This window comes from Chelmon rostratus, chromosome 17, assembly GCF_017976325.1.
Source record: "Chelmon rostratus isolate fCheRos1 chromosome 17, fCheRos1.pri, whole genome shotgun sequence".
Lineage (NCBI taxonomy): Eukaryota > Metazoa > Chordata > Actinopteri > Chaetodontiformes > Chaetodontidae > Chelmon > Chelmon rostratus.
The window spans coordinates 1546244-1565445 of record NC_055674.1 but is presented as its reverse complement, the minus strand read 5'-3'; the positions used below and the strand labels follow the sequence as shown (position 1 = coordinate 1565445).

Genomic DNA, 19202 nt, shown 5'->3' with positions numbered 1-19202 from the left:
AACAGCCAAACATCACTGGCTTTACTCTGTTTGGCTTGACAGATACAGACTTTTTGATGAAAAGTGACATTATAAAATAAAATAATAATAAATAATAATAATAGTGATGATATGGCTGGAATGAAGCAACACTAACATGCAACACCACATGCATGAACTTGAAATACAGAAAGAAAGAACATGTTTTCTGTTGACAGTCGCATAAAGGTTTAATAACTAAAAAAAATCCTCCTCCATCGTTATTGGCCGGTACACACGTCTGTCAAATTTTCAATTTCCGGTCTGTTCCGTTGCTAAGTAACAGCACCTAGTCACTACACAGAAGCTAGCTAGATGCTATGTTTAAAAGTTAGGAAATAAACGACGTTTCCAGTCATTAGTCATCGTTAAAACTACACGTTTGAAGTCATGACAGCTATAAAAGACGGAGAGTACACGGCTACAATCTACAAACTGGTGAGAATATTGTTGTTTTAGTTGAGGTTAGCTGCACATCGCAGTGTTCAGCTAGCGTCGACACAGAAGTTAACGCTGACCGAAACTCCTTTCAAAAATATTTCAGTTTGGTATTTTCTTCATACTGACGTCGCTAGCTGCTACACACCACTAGCAACATCTCTTGCATTTGGTGAAATACGCAGTTTGTAATGTGTTCGTCCATCACCGCCGCCGCACCTTTAAACGGAGTTTCGTCTGTCAGATAACCGTTACTACGTTATCAGAGCTGCACTTCAGCGTAACATTACACTGTTAGACCCGCTGGAATGAAATGTTTGGCTAAAATTGTGCTTTTTGAATATTTCACTAACGTTGCACCCATCATTACATATAGCTTCATTTAAACAGCGTGATAAACGACAGCTGGAGTAACTAGTGTTTTCCCTGCCAAGCTCTTAGATATGCTAATAGTGTCTAATAGAAACGTGGTGTATGTGACCATCACAGTTTATTCTCATCGGTCTTTCAGATTAAAGACGGACAGTATGTGGAAGCAATTCACATCCTAAACGGCCAACTTCAAAAACACACCAAGGTAAGTGTGGAGCTGATTTGTTCATTTGTAAAGTCTACTACATAGAGTTACATGTTTTTGAGATTCTTTGTTTTCTTTTGTGACGTTAGCTCTTATTTTTACACATATTTGGCCTAAAAAGTAAAGGAATTGACTTAAATTTTAACTGAATGTAGTGAAAGTATGAACTAGAGCTGATATGATTTAATCAGTTAATTGATTGAATAGTTGACTGTAAATTAATCAGCAATTCACAATTCATTAATGATTAAAGTCATTTTTCTAGCAAAAACACAAAGGGTTTTATTTATTTATTTATTATCAATTAATCCAACATTACCAATTAGTGCTTCTCTGGCTACTGCCAACGCTGCAGCCCTTCTGGCCTCCTGTGGGCCAGCCAAGTCCAGGGGTCTCCACAGGTTATGCAGATCTCTATTTATACATTCATTTAGTTTGTAAAAAAAGTGCATTTCCTGCTGTGCTAACTGCAGACACAACTCAACGCGTCTTAGTTACTTGAAGTTACTTTTTGGTGAAATTGCTGTTTTTGTTTGTCCATACGACAGGGCTTTATGTTACTAACATTACAGATGTTCCACAGATAATCATGTTTCACTCTCTCAACTCTTTCAACTGTGTCCCAGTCCAGGGCAGCACTGTCTCTGCTGGGATACTGCTACTATCACATCCAAGATTTCACCAACTCTGCAGAGTGCTACGAGCAGCTCACCCAGCTGCACCCAGAGGTGGAGGAGTACAAGGTGTACTATGCCCAGTCCCTGTACAAAGCTGGTGCTTATCCTGAGGCCACCAAGGCCTCCTTCATGCTTGACAACCCCAGCAGTCACACTAAGGTGCTCTCTCTCTCCCACACACCACTGGGTTCAGACAAGTTTGATGAAGTGAAAACCTTGTATCTCCAAAATGGCAAGTTTCCCGCAGCCCCACTTCGACTCGCTGCTTTGTTTTATGAGGAAATTTCAAGTGTTTGGGTCCAGGTGTTCCATCACTGCTTTGAATTTGAAATTTAAGAACTCCACCTTATGTACATTGATTTTTTTTCACTCTGTTCCCTCCATCTGTTACACACTTTCCATCATTGGGGAGATGTTGTGCAACGGACGTGCTCTAACAAATGCATATGGGCCATAAATGCACAACAAATGAAATAAAGCAAGCAGAAATCTGTGTAGCTCAGCAACAAGGAACCCATTTTTATTAACAGAAAGTCAAAATGATGCTCCATCTTGTCGATGTGATAAAATCGATTCCTAACCTTATACATTATGTACAAAAAAATGAAAATGTAGAAAATGTTTGAACTTATTGTGGAAAAACAGGTTCTTGGTCATGAAAATGAATTATGGATGGCAGTTTGGATCAGAGTCTGTACTTCATGTTAGTGCTCCATTTTTTGCCCCAAAGTCAAACCAGCACTTGGCTCCTCACATCATAGCCCTGTTTTACCTTCGGTATATCCTCTCTCTCCCTCGCTCTCTCTGGCACAGATGGTCAAGCTGCAAGCCTGTATCAAATATTGTGAGGAAGATTACTCTGCTGCCAAGGTGACAAGCTCTCTCACATTATCTGCTAATACATACAAATTATAGCATTTCTGTTCAATATGGTGGCAGTTTGATTATTATCTGCAGCCAAACACTCACATTCATTTATTTTCTATTGAGTCTAGCTCTGTGTGTGTGTGTGTGTGTGTGTGTGTGTGTGTGTGTGTGTGTGTGTGTGTGTGTGTGTGTGTGTGTGTGTGTGTGTGCAGTCATTGCTGGAGCAGCTGCCCCAGGAGGACCCAGACTACGTCTACAATATGGGCTGTTTGCTTTACCAGGACGGCAAGTATGAGGAGGCCTGCAAGAAGTTCATGTCTGCCATGCAAGTGCTGGGATATGTGCCAGGTAATCATCCAAAGAGACACACACACACACACACATTAATACACCTTCAGTGACACTGGCTCTGGTGTGGGTTTCTTGTACACTGATTCCGTTTAATCTTATACGTAGTTTTTCAGTATTTTACAATTTAATTAGCTCAGTTTTCCCGACATTGTTTCAGTGTGCAAGACTGAAACATTTATTAAATGAGGTAATCATGTTATGTAATGAGTTTATCAAACGTCACATCATTATATATGTTTGTCACAGAATTTTAAAGTCGCATTTTAAAATAAAATGAACCTCAGGATAAGACAGATTCTCTTGTCAATGACTAGGAAGAACTATTAAAGAACTGTAATATGATTCAAATGTTAAATTGTGCTATCATCATAATGTAATGAATTTCTCTTTTAATTTAGCACATTGGAATTAGATTCAAAAGCTGACTGGTACCATTAAATGTGATCTTGGTTTCTTTGTCTTTCTGCCTCTTCTCTCTGTCAGCGTTGTCCTACAACATCGCCCTGTGTTACTACAGCCTGAAGAACTACGCTCAGGCCCTCAAATATATCGGAGAGATCATAGAACGAGGCATCAGGGAACATCCAGGTGAAACCGCATCTCTGTAAACTTCCATCATCACATCTATGTTTGACAACAGACCTTCTCATCTTCATTCATGTTATTCTCATTTACTGTAGAGTGACATGTTGATCATAGACAATTATTTAAACTGTCCTCATTTGGACTTCAGCTAGTTTAGTTTCAGCCGCTCATACTGTAGTAATCTGTTTGTGTACATTATTTGATTATCTTCTTGACCTTGTGTGTACTAGAGCTGAGTGTTGGGTTGACAACTGAGGGAATCGACGTGCATAGCGTGGGCAACACGCTGGTCCTGCATCAAACAGCCCTGATTGAAGCCTTCAACCTCAAAGCTGCCATCGAATACCAGCTAAAGAACTGTAAGAACCTCACTCAGTGTTTCTGAGGCCTCTGAAACTTGAAACAAGTATCATAAAAGCTAAAAGATGGAGGCAGAGAGGCAGGGTAGTGGGCAGGAAGTAACACAGTTTATGCATTTAGTCTCTTAGATAAAGTCTTAAACTGTTGAAATCAGTTAAAAAGAAAGATTTTTTGTGTAATTAATTGCCAACAATGATGGAGAGAAAAATATAAAAACAGGAAAACTGTAGGATGACAATTTACAGGTGTGAGACTAGCAGTCTGGTCTAAACAAATTCCTAAAATGCTCCAATAATCTTTTTCAGCTCACAGTTTTGATTTTCTGGTCCAAAAACACTCAGCCAGTCATCAATGCCGTGGAAGACGTACCTCCTGTTTACCTCCACACGAAGTTACACACATTTTGCATAAACAAGCCAAGCATCACAACGTTGTTAATTAGTGTTAAATGTATTTACCAGGGTTGTTCGTTCTAAACTGCAGATCGTATGATTCAGCCCAGATCAGGTCACTTTCATGGAGAGTTTTTCTGTAAATGAAGCCACAGAAAGAGAGATGCTCATAAAAAGAGATGAAATTCACCTTCAAAGAAACTTTTAGATCTTCCTTTTATCTTCAAAAGCAGGGCTGTTCTCATTATCATTATCAAACCAAGGCAGTGGGAGTGAGCTCACATGTCGAGTTTAAAAGAGGTTGTAGGGGGTGTCCTGCGAGCCTAGTGGTTAAGGGATTAACCATATAACCGCAACAACTACTTCTGAATTAGTCTCACCATCAACTGTCTATCAAAGGCAAAAATAAAGAACAGTTCAACAGTAATTGGAACACGCAACACTGAAAGTTTCAGAAATTAGACAGTGAGAGACATTTTTACGTCCAGAATCAGAGTTTTTTTTTATTATTTATAGGAAATCAATACATCTGACTCTTTAATCAATCATCATTTTTTTAATTGGTTTGCTATTGAATTAATTTGTGTATTTATCAATTAGTCAGATGTTTTTGTAATCCTTCATTTAAACTATCAACAACTTAAAGGTTCCTTGTGGAGATTTTGACCACTAGAGGCGCTATGGAGGAATGTTGTTATGGGGCAAGAAGAAAAATCAGCTTTTTGATGTAAAAATCCTGAGCATGAAAATAACTTTTGTTTGTTTGCAAGAAAACTCCACAGGGTCCCTTTCAGTGTTGATTATTGAGTTTCTTCATAATAATTTTCAAGGCTTCATTCTATTGAATCTGTTCCTCCTGCAAAGAAACGTCTCTGGAAGAAGCACTGATGCAAACTAACTGTAGTGTTTTCTGTTCCTGCAGTGAAAAGAGCTCAGGAGGCTTTGACAGACATGCCCCCCAGATCAGAGGAGGTAACGATCAGCACCCATTCACTCCCACTGTGTGTGCGTGTGTATGTGTGTGTGTGTGTCCTCCACTCCCCCTGGCAATGTGTGATTGTTCGGTTGTAATCTGAATTAAGGCTGCCTGGACCTGCCCTGCTAACAGCCTGGAGATAACAGAGATTAATAGAATATTAGAATAGAGACATGGGTGTGAAGGCTTACATGGAGGTAATGATGATAGTTTTATTGTCTTCAAACTGCTTCATTTAAATTAATGTACAGATGGGGCCTCGTCCTTGGTCCACTCTGTAGCTGCCACTGAGTCGTGGCTGTCTTTTTAAGGTGAGAGAAGATAGAGCCGTGTACGACTAGTGCCCCCTACTGGAGTTTAATACTGAGTGCATCCTGTCAGTGTCCAGATGGAAGCACAAATATGCCAGTATGCAAAATTAATGTGTTTGTTTGTGTGTATGTGTGTCATAAACCTACTAAAGACAGCTTTCATGCTTTGTCTGAATAATCTACAAATCTTTCTGTTTCTCAAAGTTTCAGAGTAACCCACCAAAAAGTCTTAATGTGGTATTGTCCAGAGGCCTGAAACATAGCGTATCCTGATCTATATACTGCGTGTGTGTGTTTTGGCAGGAGCTGGACCCAGTGACACTCCACAACCAGGCTCTGGTGAACATGGACACAAAGCCGTCGGAGGGTTTTGAGAAGCTGGCCTTCCTGCTGCAGCAACCCTCCTTCCCCCCTGTCACCTTCGGAAACCTGCTGCTGCTCTACTGCAAACACGAGGTACACCACAGGCCGGCCCAAAGGGTACCTGGAGGGTCCCAGACTGGAACAGTTATGGCTTTAAGTGGCCTTGAACAAGGAGGCATGTTTTTTAATCTGAGAAATACTGTGTCGAACAGTTACGTAGTAACCAAAATGCAATCTTAAAGGTTAGAATCTAAAATAAATCCGCAAATTGTTGTCAGTTTTAGTAGATGGTTGGTCGGTTTTCATCTGCAAACCACCAAAACTAAACTTACTTGGTTCCAACAATAACTAAAAAAAAATCAAGTAAAATGTAGTTGTGTCTGCCCTACGAACAGCCTGCCTCCAGAGGGTCAAAGGTCATCTGCAGTCGGCCTGGCCTGCCAAAATTTCAGTTTCATGTTTTGTTTGTGATTCATTTCATCTGATTGTAATGCAGGAAATCATGATTCCAAGTTACCTGGCACTGCCAGCTGGGCGTAACTACGACACTCTTTTACACCTTAAAGGTTTTTTTTCCCAAAGTTTGTGAAGCCAAACATTTCTGCTTTCAGTGTCAGTAAAAATGTGTGTAGTTAAACTCCACAGAGCTACTGAGCTTAAGATCAATAACATTAAAACTGAATGCACAGTGGTACATCAAAGAACTTATCATGCACAGCAACAGCAATTTATTTTCAGTGAGTAAATAGTGAATAAGTAAGTTTTCCTTTTTATTCGGTAGCTACATAAACCCGTGACTCCATGTATGACTCCATGTATACCAGCATTGTTGTATTGATATTAGATTGAACAGGTGTGTTCATTACACAGAGGTTCATCGTGGCGTTCTCCTTCAATAACATGACACCCCTCTGTTGCATAAGGCACTGTGTCAGCATTTTCCACCATCCTCCACGCCGGCGAGGGTCCATGCAGGGAGTAACATGTTTGTAGAAGAATTTGGAGTCATGTGGTGAGAGTCTCAGTGGAAAGAGCTGAGAACACACAGAGAGCTGCAGAGAGGCGTTAGTCTTTAATTAAAACGGTATTAATGTCACTGCTGGATTCAATCTCTTCCTCTCTCAGTACTTTGACCTGGCAGCTGACGTCCTGGCAGAGAACGCCCACCTCACCTACAAATTCCTCTCCCCGGTAAAGTTCACTCTGCACATATACGTGTGTTCTGGTTGTTTTTTATTAAAAATCACGTCAGGTCCTGATTCAGACTGCATGAACTCATACAGATGCAGCTTCTCTGTGTCTGTTTGTCTGCGTAACTGTACTTCATAACCATGAGAGGTTTCCGATGGCAGGATCCATATTCAAGTTGATGTGTTTTTTGTCCTTTCCAGTATATGTATGAGTTTCTTGATGCCTTGCTGACCTGCCAGACAGCGCCAGAGGAGGTACTGTATAGATAGCTGCATTAATCAATTAACAATGGATGAAATGACTGTGTAATGGGAAAGGATAGAGAATTATCCTCAACCCTGCAGCTGTCCTTAGATTTAGTGTCTGGAGAGTTTTAGTGTCTTTCAGTTCTTTGTTTCGTGTTTTTCACACATTTTCTGTATGATCCAGAGTCTAACCAGCTGCTTTCAGCAGTGTAAATTCCCCCTAACATCTATAGAAATAATATATAATAATGTGTATATGATATATAATAATTTGTGCATCTGTTAAAACATGATGTCCAAATTTTTAAGCTAAAAAATTGAATTGAATGTGATAATTATACACTGCACACTGAATGAAAATCAGAAAATGATCATTCATCACTCAATAATTATCAGTCATTCTCAGTGTACAGGCACTCATTTACGTTTTTAATGTCTTTATATGAAGCTCCATCATCTGTGCTGCAGCTGGCTCAGCGATTTTGATGAATATTTTTACAGAGCGCAGCTTTAAGTTCATCACATTTAAAAGTGTTTTTCCTCCATGAATAAAATCACGTCTACATTTTTTCACCTACTGTCTGTTTATTTCACAGGCTTTTAGGAAGTTCGACGAGATGAACGGCAAACTGACAGAACAGTTACGGAAGCTGGCCAAGCAGGTTGTTTACCACCTTCCTCCACTTTCACTCTGTTGGGCTGCCTTTTATTTTTATCATCTGTTATGTTTTGTACTGTACATGTGTTTATTCCTCTATTCCTCAGAGGTTTATATTTAATGTTGAGATGTTATATATCAGACATGCTGTATATCATCCTGTAATTGGCTGCAAACGCCTGCTATTATAGCCTAATCTGTCACTTGATGCATTCCTGAGTGCCTCCTGAGTTACAGTAGCTTAAGGAAACTGCTCTCAGGAATTTTCCTCAATATGCTGCAAGTGTTGTGCCAAAGTAAACAGTAGATTTTGGCTGAATGCTGTTTTTGTCCTTCTTCTCTAAGCTGCAGGAGGCCAGGCTGGCTCGAGACGATGAGGTGCAGAAAAAAGCTCTGCAGGACTACGACCTGATGCAGGAGAAGTGAGGACACGCACACACGCACACACACACACACACACACTCTCACACAAAGTGGTGAGATGTGAGAAAGAAAGCTGGCAAAATAGTTAGCTACTGATACCTTGCACATTCGTATGTGAACGTGAACCCAGCCCACCTGGGTGATGTCTCGCTGACAGACAGAAAAATGTGGGAACTCCTCTTCGCTATTTTTCTAACTCCACGTGGAAGCACTACAGTTCTTTCCTCTGCAGAGCTCCACCTGATTATTTCTCACTCCATCCTTTCTGGGTGATTGGCCCGGTCTTACCCCAGGTACATTGTGGTCCTGATGGCCCAGGCCAAGATCTACTGGAACCGGGAGAACTTCCAGATGGTGGAGAAGATTTTCCGCAAGTCGGTGGAGGTCTGTAATGAGGACGATACCTGGAAGCTGAACGTAGCCCACGTCCTCTTCATGCAGAACAAGTACAAGGAGGCCATCGGCTTCTATGAGCCCATCGTCAAGAAACACTACGATAACGTGAGTGTTTCAGGAAGGGTGGGCACATTCCTGACGGTTATGAAGTCAACAAATGTGTGGAGGGACACTTAAAATATTAGTGTGAGCTTTTATTGTTGAGAAAAATGCATGTCAGACATCACGTGGCTACGTTATTTTATTTTGAAGTAAGCGCTCAAGTACCGTCCTATTCAGCAGCCCCACTGACAGCCAGAGGTCAGGACTAAACGCTGACAGTTTGCCTTTCTGTCCAGGTGGAGCAGTGTAACATTCAGGAGTGTCCCTGCAAGTGCAAACCCTCGGTAAAAGTGGAGACCAAACAGCTCTGTAGTGCTTCCTCTGCAGTGTCTTCACACCTGTGCATGACATCTGTCTCGATGATTTTCTGCCGCTGCTGGTTTTGTTTTCATTGTTTGTTTGCAGTGGTGCTTTTGTCATTTCTGGCATCTGGAAATTTTGACTTTTGTCCAGTTTCAGAAAATTAAGTGATGATAAACTTGGCTGAGGTCACAGAGGTGTTAACATTCAACTGAAAAGACACCAGATATTAGAAAATTACTGGTTTTATGAGAGCAGCATTGTTTAGCAGTGTTTCTTCACATCCTGGAGTTATATTATCATTTTACTTTATCTTAAATTACATTTAAATGTTAAAAAAGTAATGTGTGTGTGTGTGTGTGTGTGTGTGTGTGTGTATGTGTGTGTGTGTGTGTGTGTGTGTGTGTTCCGCTGCAGATCCTGAATGTGAGCGCTGTGGTTCTGGCCAACCTGTGTGTGTCCTACATCATGACCAGCCAGAATGAAGAGGTACTGTACAAAGAGGTTGACGCAGCGCTGTATCCTGTCACTGCAGTAAACAGGACTCGTTCTGTGTCATCTGTGTAGTTCAAAGAGTAATTACACAGTGGTGGAACGTAATATTTCTGTTTTATGCTGCTTTGTACTTCTACTGCGCTACATTTACCTGAAAGCTTCAGGTACTGGTTACTTTTCAAATCAAGAATTTACACCTTCACCTCAAGCAGTCACAACATTAAACTGCAGCTGACACGTTAATGCTGCAGTTAAACCTCTTGATATTTGAAATGAAATTAATATTTCTACATTAATGAGTGTTTCCAGTGTCTTCAATCATTAATTAATACAGTAGGTGACAATAATTAAGTAATAAGCATATGTAAAATGAATGTTGTATGAATATTTTAGTCAAATTTGCTCAGTCATTAGAAGTTACACCCCGCTGCATCACGACTGCTTTTACTTTTAATACTGACAGTAATTTTAACTCTTCTGTACTGCTACTTAAATATTACTTGTATGTTGTTGATGTTGTGATATTAATTTACTTACGGGTCTGAGTACTTCTTCCATTTACCTTTGATACTCTACTGTAAGTACATTTTGCAGATTGCTCATCAAATGACAGACGTCGTTATGTTCATTTAGTTTGAAAACTCAACGTTCATGTTTTACCTGTGAACCTGTGGAGATGACTTTGATAGGATTAATTATGATCCTTCTGACTCGTCTGGTTTCATTGTCTCAGCTGCACAGAATGAATCAGTCCTTTGTCTCCTCTGTGTCCTCATGTCTTCAGGCTGAAGAGCTGATGAGGAAGATCGAGAAAGAGGAGGAGCAGATCTCCTACGACGACCCCGACAAGAAAGTCTTTCACCTCTGCATCGTCAACCTGGTCATCGGGTGAGTTCTGCCGCTGCTGCCTTTCACTAGTCCTGCAGGACTGTCGAGCGTGTAATAGTCCAATAAACTGTTAAAACTCATTTTAGTGAAATGGGATTTCATCCTGGTTTATTTTAGGTCGCCAATGAAGACAGAGGGCAGAGCCACGTATGTGATTGGCTGTTGCTTCAGCCTGACTGAGCAAACAGCCAATCACATCCCTTTTGTTGTTTGTTGTTATACAGTCTTTAATATTGAGTATTTCTGGTTGATGCTGACACATTTCAGTTGTTTTAACTGAGAGTGAAATGACTCAAAGGTCGGATGGATACAGGAGGCTACAGGAATCCAACAGTCCAGATCTCAGTAATGCAAATGATGCAGTAATCCACTGGATTATCTCACCTGTTGGAGCTACCTGATGATTAAAACTGTCAGTGTTTTATCTGAAGTTGTGTTCTTCCTTCAGGACGCTGTACTGTGCCAAGGGGAACTACGACTTCGGCATCTCTCGAGTCATCAAGAGCCTGGAGCCTTACAACAAGAAGGTCAGCCATTTAATTCTCCTCTGGGTTTTTTTCGATGCTCAAACCCCAAACCTGTAAGGGCAGCAGGCGGTCTTTTCAGTGACGGACAGGAGACCATAAACACGTTCTCTTTAACATGTCCAACTTGAAGACAAGTATCCAGTTTTGAACCAAAAATAACCCCCTGAGCCCTCCAGGACTCTCTCGCTGAGGGTCTCCTCTGAGGCTGAGCAGCTCTTTTTGGGACCTTTGATCTGGTCCAGTCACAATGCAGACTCTGGCCGCAGCTGAGTCCACTAAGCTCCAGCTGAGAACACAAGCCGTCATCCTGAGTGTCTCCCCTCTCATCCTCACAACAATCAGCACCACAGAGTCACAGTCACAGTGAAAGCAGAGGGGAGCTCAGGAATGCGAAGCCCGGCGAGCCACGCGGTCACGGCAGCTTCTCACAACCCGACCGTCAAGTCTGAAGTCTGATTCCTTCAGGCTGAGAGAAGAGTCGGCTCGTCCTGTACAATCAAACCACAACTACGACTCAGAGTTAAGACAAACAAAGACACCAGCAGCACTTTTACAGTCTGCTTTTATTAACTCACATGCTGCCTGTTGCCTTCAAATGTCGTAATGGATATCAGGAAAAGTCAGTATCATTAACAAACAACAGTTTTCTGTCCATGTATTAATCTCCTTTATCCATAAATGGTCATACAACAAGGACCACTAAAGATTGTGTGTGTGTGTGTGTGTGTGTGTGTGTGTGTGTGTGTGTGTGTGTGTAGCTGGGGACGGACACATGGTTCTACGCCAAGCGCTGTTTCCTCTCTCTGCTGGAGAACATGTCCAAACACATGGTCATGCTGAGGGACGCTGTGGTCCAGGAGTGTATTCAGTTCCTGGAGCACTGCGAGGGTGAGCAGCACACACACACACACACACACACACACACACACACACACGCACACGCCTGTAAAAATGCTGGACTGCTGATCTACATTACCAACACTGCAATTCTGCAGCATCAGTGTGACAACAGACGTCTTTCTTTCTTTCTTCCACTGAACCCTCCATCAAACAGCTATTATCCAGTCAGAGTTTAGCATCCATAAGCATCTCCGGCTAACTAGCTTACTTCCTACAGTCGTAGGAAGAAAGAGTTAGCATGTCATTATCTAACTATATTAGTTTGTGGGCTTGCAGGTTATGCAAAAAAAAAAGAAAGCTCTGTTCACAAATAGCACATTGCACAATAGCCTGTTGTGAATACTAAGATAGCGTAGGCTAATGTTAGCAGCTCCGTGTGAAATCAAATAACAGCCTGATCTTTTTGTTTTCTTGATCATACGTATGACAGCAGGACTCACAGGCTTTACACTGCAATACAAGAACAATGCTGTTACTTTATTTCCGTGTTTTCTTCAATGCTCATCAGCTGGTCAGAATCCTGGGACCTGTTAGCTTTAGCTTCGGTCTCTTGTTTGTTTTTTTAGCTGGAAACATTAGAAAGTTTGTTATTTCAGTAAAATCGAGGCTGCTTTTGTCTGCCTCTGTCTGAAATCAAGGACCCATTGTTTCCAAACTGACTCTGAATTTGAAGTAGTAAATCAGCCCTGTTGTAACTGTAAACTGTTTGTGCACAGTGTAAGCATGGAGTAGCAATGTAGTAACCTAGCAACAGTTCCTGATATTTCATGCATAAAAGGTATTTCGTCCAGATTTCAATGAAATGTGCATTGATATTTATGGTCTCCAGAGGATGAACCCTGAGGTTTTGGTTGTCCCACTCATGACCTTCACCCCTCCTCTACCCCCTGGTCACAGCTTGCGCTAACATGCAATAAACATTCAAATCTGGTGACCAGAGTTTCGTTTCGTTTGCTGAGCACATGCATGTTCTCCAGAAGATGAAGCCATTTTGAACTTCACTCTGCTGCCCCCTGCGGGTTGTTTTCTTTGTCACGGCTACAGTGTACGGGAAGGAGGTTCCGGCCATCATCGAGCAGCCTCTGGAGGAGATCCACATTCACATCGGCAAGAACACCGTCACCTACGAGGCTCGGCTGCTCAAGGCGCTGTTCTATGAGGTCATTGGCTGGAACAAGTGACATCATCAGATCGACAACATTGACTGACTGCAGCCAGCGATGGCATAAAGGAACAAGCTTGGCTGGAATCAAGCGCCGTCCAGCACACATAGTACACTACCACACACACACACACCCACACACACACCCCAGGGGAAGCCTGTATTTTGAGCTGGGGGAGTTTTGGCAGGAACTCCAACAGATCTTATATAATCACTCTGCGTTCTCTCCACTCTGACTGTTAAAGGATTCCTCTCGCTCCTCCTCACAGACTCTTGAGGCCGGTAATGTAAGCAGAGATGATTTATTATCAGAACTACACGTTACAATACAGCAGAATTCGTTTTATTGGCTTTTTCTGCTAACATAATACACACGGTAACATCTTGTATGTACGGTGATCTACATGCATTCGTAGCTCATGCGTGCGTCCTCTTTGGTCAGTGCTGGTTGTACAGCTGCCGTCTGGCCCTGTTTCATGTTCAGTAGATAAAATGTGTAAAAAGCAAAAACTTAATTTAAACAGAATAAAGATTGTTATTTTGGGAAAAAAGTTTATTTCTTGTCCTTTCAAATAGGGATGCTCCAGTCAGGCTTTTAACAGCTGCTATCAGAAACCAAATGGTTCCTGTTGTGATCCGTTTTTACAGATGAATCCTGAAACCCGTCCACTCACGTCTCTCTGACATCGCTCTGTACTTCCAATAACCAACAAGCATCTAACAGGTGACATCTGGCACCACGGGATGCATCACGCAGACAGAAGACAGGAGCCGGGATGAACCAATCTGCAGAGCGAACGAGCTGATGCACGTCAGCACAGTGAAGTAAGACAGCGGTGACACACAGCACCGTTTCCTGTAGCTGATGACTTCTCGTCATTCTCCAAAATACATCACCAGACTCGGCAGGTGTCCCTTTCACCTGAAGTCTGAGCAGTTTCTGTGTGGCAAAAAGCTAAATCTGGTTTACTGCTGAAATATGAAGCTCTAATATATGTATATATAAAAATGATCCTCCAAAACTGTAAATTCATTTAGACAAAACTCTGTTCTAGCTGCCATATAGCCTGCAGACGCTGCCTGCCTGGATCTGCAGATCCACACGGATTCACCTTTTATTCATCTTCTCAGATCATTTAGAAGGAGTAACAGTGAATTCTGATCATTTCCTGAGCGACTGGAGCATCACTACTTTCAAAAGGCATCTGGTTTGGGGTAATTTGATGTGTAGGTCAGATTCAGCTCATGGGGAATAAAACATCTCTCACATAATCACAGAATACATATGAAAGAAACATAAGTAGAAAAACAAATCAATCTTGTCTCCATTTCGTGCCAAAACAGCCACATCCCAGCGTTTTATTGAGTATTTTCATCATCTGACGACTATGTTCATAAAACAGCACGTGGTGTCGGAGCCGCTCTCCCGCCGTGAAGAGCTTCTCTACCTGATGATCTACAATGTTTTTCTAGTGTGAACGCACTCGCCGGGAAGGTGGGGGGCGTTCAGGAGAGCGGCCTCTTCGTTATGTCCTGCTCCGCCAGGTAGTAGTTCAGGTATCCTCCCAGAGCGCCAACAGCCACCGCCGTCATGTGACTGGAACAGCCATCTGTGAGACCAGTCACAACAATCCACTGACACCAGATGTAATAGTAGAACAGTCACTGGGGACATGTTACTGTGCGCTTGTGATGATTGTGATCCTAATATTTTGAGTGAAGAGCCATCATACGGGACAGCACAGCACAAACTGACCTGGAAGTATCTTCTCCCTCCTCTTCACTCTCCTGTGAGGCTGCAGCTGTTCCAGCAGCTCGTCTCCGATGATCTGAGAGATGATGCTCTCTGAGAGAACAAACAGCACAATGTCAGCCGTCGGTCTGTCCGTGAAGACTCTCAGTCTCTCAGTCGGACTCTCTCTTTTATATTTTGAGATAACATCAACAGAAGAAGCCTTAAAAATGACATTTGGCAGCCTGGAAAGAATGAGACCATTATATTCAGATTTAATGAATGAAGCTGGTTGTGATTGGTTTGATGCACTTCAAACACTCACTGTCTCTCCCAAAGCAGCCCACTTCCTCATCCTGCAGCCTGAGGATGTGCTGCAGCCAATCAGCTTTGTAGAAGTCGGAGAAACCGGCCAATCCACAAATCAGGACTGTTCGCAGAGAGCAGAGGAACCCGAGTCAGTCAACACGTGCAGGGAGAAATGAGGTAGATTTACTGACGCTCACATCGTGTGTCAGAGCCACGAGCTCCTCACACGAGCAGACGCTCACTGTTTTCGATGAAGATGTCCACCGTCTGCTCCGTCAGGCCGTCCTTGATGATGTCCTGGTTGGTCTTCATCATGTTGGAGCAGAAGATCTTCTCGTAGCTGCGTTCGGTCATGTTGGCTCGGGACGCTCGAGTGTCGCCTTTCAGCAGGTTGGTGCAGCCTCTCTGAGAGGAGCAAACCAGGAAGGAGTCCAGGTTACAAACAGGGCGATGATTCTGCTCATTTCTTTTTAAATGCTGGCAGGTACTTTAATTTCCTCACTGACTGAAATGAGAAGACTGATCCCACTCTCATGTCTGTGAGTTAACTCTGACACTGGAGAGCTTAGCTTAGCATAATGACTGGAAGCAGAGGGAAACAGCTAGCCTGGCTGTGTCCAGAGCTCAAAAGTACATTTAGCAGCGTCTTTTTCTTCAGATTAATCAGACAAGAGACAAAATCACGTTAAATAAGGTGGCAATCAAAGAGAAACTCATGATAACGTACAATTATACGATAACGACAGTATCACGATGCAGCGACTCTGCGATACTTGATGCATTGCAAGACAATTATCTGCGATACGTCACAATGTTTGTATGAGCACAAGCCGCCATGTGAAGCAATGGTTTTAGCCGTGTTACTGCATAACGTCAGAGACAGTCCTTCATGATATTCCACTGATGGACAGTTGGGGGCGATAATGCACCAAAGCAGTGAAGAAGAAGGCTGCTGGTCTGCAAACATGGACGTAAACAAAGCAGCCCTGAAATTCTTTTGAATCTTGTTTCAGGAAGACTGAAATGCATTCAACATGTTTAGGGACTCACACAATGCATTCTGGACTGAAATCAAACATAACGTAAATTATTTACAAAATAAATTTAATTAGGGAGCTCTGGGGGGGGGGCTAGGCTAGCTGTTTCCCCCAGCTTCAAGTCTTTATGCTAAGCTATGCTCTTCCTTTATGAGAATATGTTATTATACTTACTATGAGTGTCTTGTTGGATTCATTTGAACTACACCAGGATTTAAAGCATCCTGGTGTAGTAATTTAACATAATTTTGGTGCTGTGCTTGAGCAGCTCACCATTTTTCCGATCATGAAGTAGAGCAGCTGGTGGGACAGAGAGTAGTGTGGACATCCGAAACGAGTCATGGTGTCCCGACAGGGCTTGGTGACGATGCAGGGCGTCCCGTTCATCTTCCTGCTCAGACACACAAACATGATTCAGACAGATTTGTCCGACTGACCGCACAAAATCCAAATTGAAGCTAAAATATGCTTTCAATATTTCTTTCGTTTTGTGCTGAGGACACTGAATAATGTTTTTAGCCCTGAGTAATGTCTGCAGAAGCTCCAGCAGGCAGCACTGAGGGCAAAATAACAACTGAAGGCAACGAAATCATGAATCAATATTTCCACTTTCTCAGAGCTGCTGTTGTCCACATCTGGTAGCTGGACAGTCAGAGGACACAGACACTGTTCAGAGAGACTTTAGAGTGCAAATCAAAATAACACTGTAAAAGCTGGGGGATTTGGGTTAACTAGGGTTAAAAGCACTGCTAGCAGACAGGACCTGAACCTCCATCACCCCCGCTTCCCTGACACTTGAGATACCGTCGTGCTGCCATGCGTGTTCGTACCAGGTTCCCAGCAGCAGGGTCAGACACTTGTCGCTGAGCTGCTCGTCGTAGCACTCGGTGGTCATGGTGGAGGGGTAGACCAGGCTGGGATCTGTGGAGCTCCACCCCTGAGGAATCAACCAGAAACTCCACGACAGCAGAGGCTCAAACTCTGCAGGACACAGAGGAAACATCCGACAGTTAGTTAGCTTAGCTGCGACAGGCAGCCTGTGAGATATCGCTTAGCATTAAAGGCTCAAAGGCAAAGACACTTTTTTGACCCCAAATATCTTTTTTTTTCTTTTAATAATATAAAAAATATATTATTTTTTTGTGTACTTTCCTGACCACAGCTGACGTCACACCACAGGAAATGAAGTCTTTCTCACCTCTGTAGTATTTGGGGTCGTTCTGCTGCAGGGCGGCGACGGCCTTGTCGAAGCTTTGGTCGAGACGTTTGACCAGAGCGACGGCGGAGGTTCTCTGAGCCCAGCTGACGGGGTCGCTGTGAGGCCACGTCCGGACTGCCTCCTTCAGTTCAGCTGAGACACAAAACAAACAGAGAAGAATCAGGATGAAACAGCTCATCTGAGTCAGAAGTGACATGCAGATGGAAACCTAACGCTCAGTTATCACACTGAGGTGTGTTCAATGTGTTTTTAGTCATGCCAGCAGTCTGGACGGTGACGTCGGTCATACATCCATGTTCATTCACCACTTCGATCCTGACTGAAACATCTCATCATCTCCAGGACAACAGACGTGTATGTTTCTCCTCCACCTGCACTGATCCTCCGACCGCAGAGCTAATGACACTCTCATCAGCCACAGCTGTACTTTGTGTTTAGTGCTAATTAGCAGATGTTAGCATGCCAACCAGTAAACTTGGTTAACATCAGCATGTTAGCATGCTGTTCTTAGCAGTTTGTGCCTAATTGAAGCCTCATAGAGACTCTTAGTGCATCTCTGGAAAGTCAAAGTCAATACAGCACTTTTCAAAAGTGAGTGAGAAAAAAATGACAATGGTTAAAGAATAACAAAGAAATCAAGGCCAGAAAGAATCAATGAAATAAACAGGTGCTGAGATCTGATTTCAAACACTGACCCCGGAGAAAGAATCTCCAAAACCTGTCACCACCACACCTGAACCTGAACCTGGACCAGGAACCTCAGTCTGCTCACCTGAGAGGCCTGTTGGACCTTCATGAAACTCAGAGAAAGAAATAAGAAGGACTTTCTGTTTAACAACTGAATCCTGCAGCAACATCTTAAACTTATGCAGATAGATAGATAGATAGATAGATAGATAGATAGATGCACTGTTCTTATTTTAGCCAAGAAGATGTTCATAAAATGTTATAAGATATATTGTTAATAAAATAAAACACTCTAGTAGTACAATAGTACACAATAAGCTGTAAAAAGCACTTTAGATCAATATCCTGCTCAACCTTAAAAACTCACAAAAGGAGAAAAGTGGCTCTTTTTGGTCTGACTGTAACTTTTGAACAGTTGATGATCTCCCTCTAAACTTTTCTGTTTTTTCACAAAAACATGGCTGCTGTTAGTGGATAGTGAATATATTATTTTTTTCTTTGTTATTCTATTAGTGGCCTCGTGCATTTCCCTAAAAACGGCCCAGTTGCTGAAGCCGGCCATCATAAACAAACAGAAGCCTCAGATATTTTCCAGATGTTTCCTGCAGCTGCTCTGTCTGCAGACTCCTGCAGCCTGTTTTCTAGCACAGGACGTGTTTACGTACCCTGCAGCATGAGGAACCCGACCACCCCGTCCAGGTTGATGTGCTCATGTTGCCGCTCCAGGAAGGATGCTCCCCTGGAGAGGCTGCTCAGGATGTCATCGATCACCTCCGCCTGCGCCCCCGACACTGCGGCAAACAGAGCCAGCACTGCGGCCAGCTGGTGCGCAGCTGCCCGCATCTTCCACTCCGATAATCCCGGTCCGGAGGCTCCGGGTCACTCTGCTCCGACAGAACCAGAGAGAGGAGCGGGGAGGACGGGCTGTCTCTCCTCTAACGGGGGGAGGAAAGTGAGGAGGCTGGGGGAGGAAACAGCCGTGACGTCAGAGAGGCTGTCATTACGAAATCCAAACT

General features: G+C 42.8%; 2 protein-coding genes across 3 annotated transcripts; one reads left to right on the top strand and one right to left on the bottom strand.

Annotated features, from left to right (window-relative positions):
* Positions 1–306: 306 nt before the first annotated feature.
* Positions 307–13747, top strand: flr (fleer). Of its 2 annotated transcripts, XM_041956643.1 has the most exons (19): positions 307–456; positions 968–1033; positions 1660–1869; positions 2524–2580; positions 2790–2925; positions 3412–3516; positions 3744–3872; positions 5188–5237; positions 5856–6008; positions 7041–7106; positions 7307–7360; positions 7948–8013; positions 8355–8431; positions 8726–8933; positions 9648–9719; positions 10510–10613; positions 11062–11140; positions 11899–12028; positions 13085–13747. In XM_041956643.1, exons 1-19 carry the CDS (start codon positions 409–411, stop codon positions 13219–13221), a joined length of 1947 nt encoding a protein of 648 aa, XP_041812577.1. In that variant the 5' UTR covers positions 307–408; the 3' UTR covers positions 13222–13747. The 2 variants fall into 2 exon arrangements, with proteins under 2 accessions (XP_041812577.1, XP_041812578.1); XM_041956644.1 differs by lacking the exons at positions 9648–9719; positions 10510–10613; positions 11062–11140; positions 11899–12028; positions 13085–13747 and adding an exon at positions 9167–9613.
* On the bottom strand, positions 13524–19108 carry c17h16orf89 (chromosome 17 C16orf89 homolog). Its single transcript, XM_041956645.1, has 8 exons — positions 18852–19108; positions 17479–17631; positions 17111–17261; positions 16554–16671; positions 15486–15648; positions 15260–15364; positions 14959–15048; positions 13524–14812 (listed from the first exon to the last, which is right to left on the bottom strand). Exons 1-8 carry the CDS (start codon positions 19027–19029, stop codon positions 14709–14711), a joined length of 1062 nt encoding a protein of 353 aa, XP_041812579.1. The 5' UTR covers positions 19030–19108; the 3' UTR covers positions 13524–14708.
* Positions 19109–19202: the final 94 nt, after the last annotated feature.

Bases quoted from the DNA above. Each gene is read 5' to 3' on its own strand.
- c17h16orf89 (XM_041956645.1), bottom strand. From the start codon at position 19,029: ATGCGGGCAGCTGCGCACCAGCTGGCCGCAGTGCTGGCTCTGTTTGCC. The intron at 16,672-17,110 runs GTACGAACACGC...GTGTCTGAGCAG, and splicing joins ACCCTGCTGCTGGGAACCTG to GAAGATGAACGGGACGCCCT. The intron at 14,813-14,958 runs GTCAGTTTGTGC...CTGGTCTCACAG, and splicing joins GAGGGAGAAGATACTTCCAG to ATGGCTGTTCCAGTCACATG.
- flr (XM_041956643.1), top strand. From the start codon at position 409: ATGACAGCTATAAAAGACGGAGAGTACACGGCTACAATCTACAAACTG. The intron at 3,517-3,743 runs GTGAAACCGCAT...TGTGTGTACTAG, and splicing joins AGGCATCAGGGAACATCCAG to AGCTGAGTGTTGGGTTGACA. The intron at 9,720-10,509 runs GTACTGTACAAA...TCATGTCTTCAG, and splicing joins TGACCAGCCAGAATGAAGAG to GCTGAAGAGCTGATGAGGAA.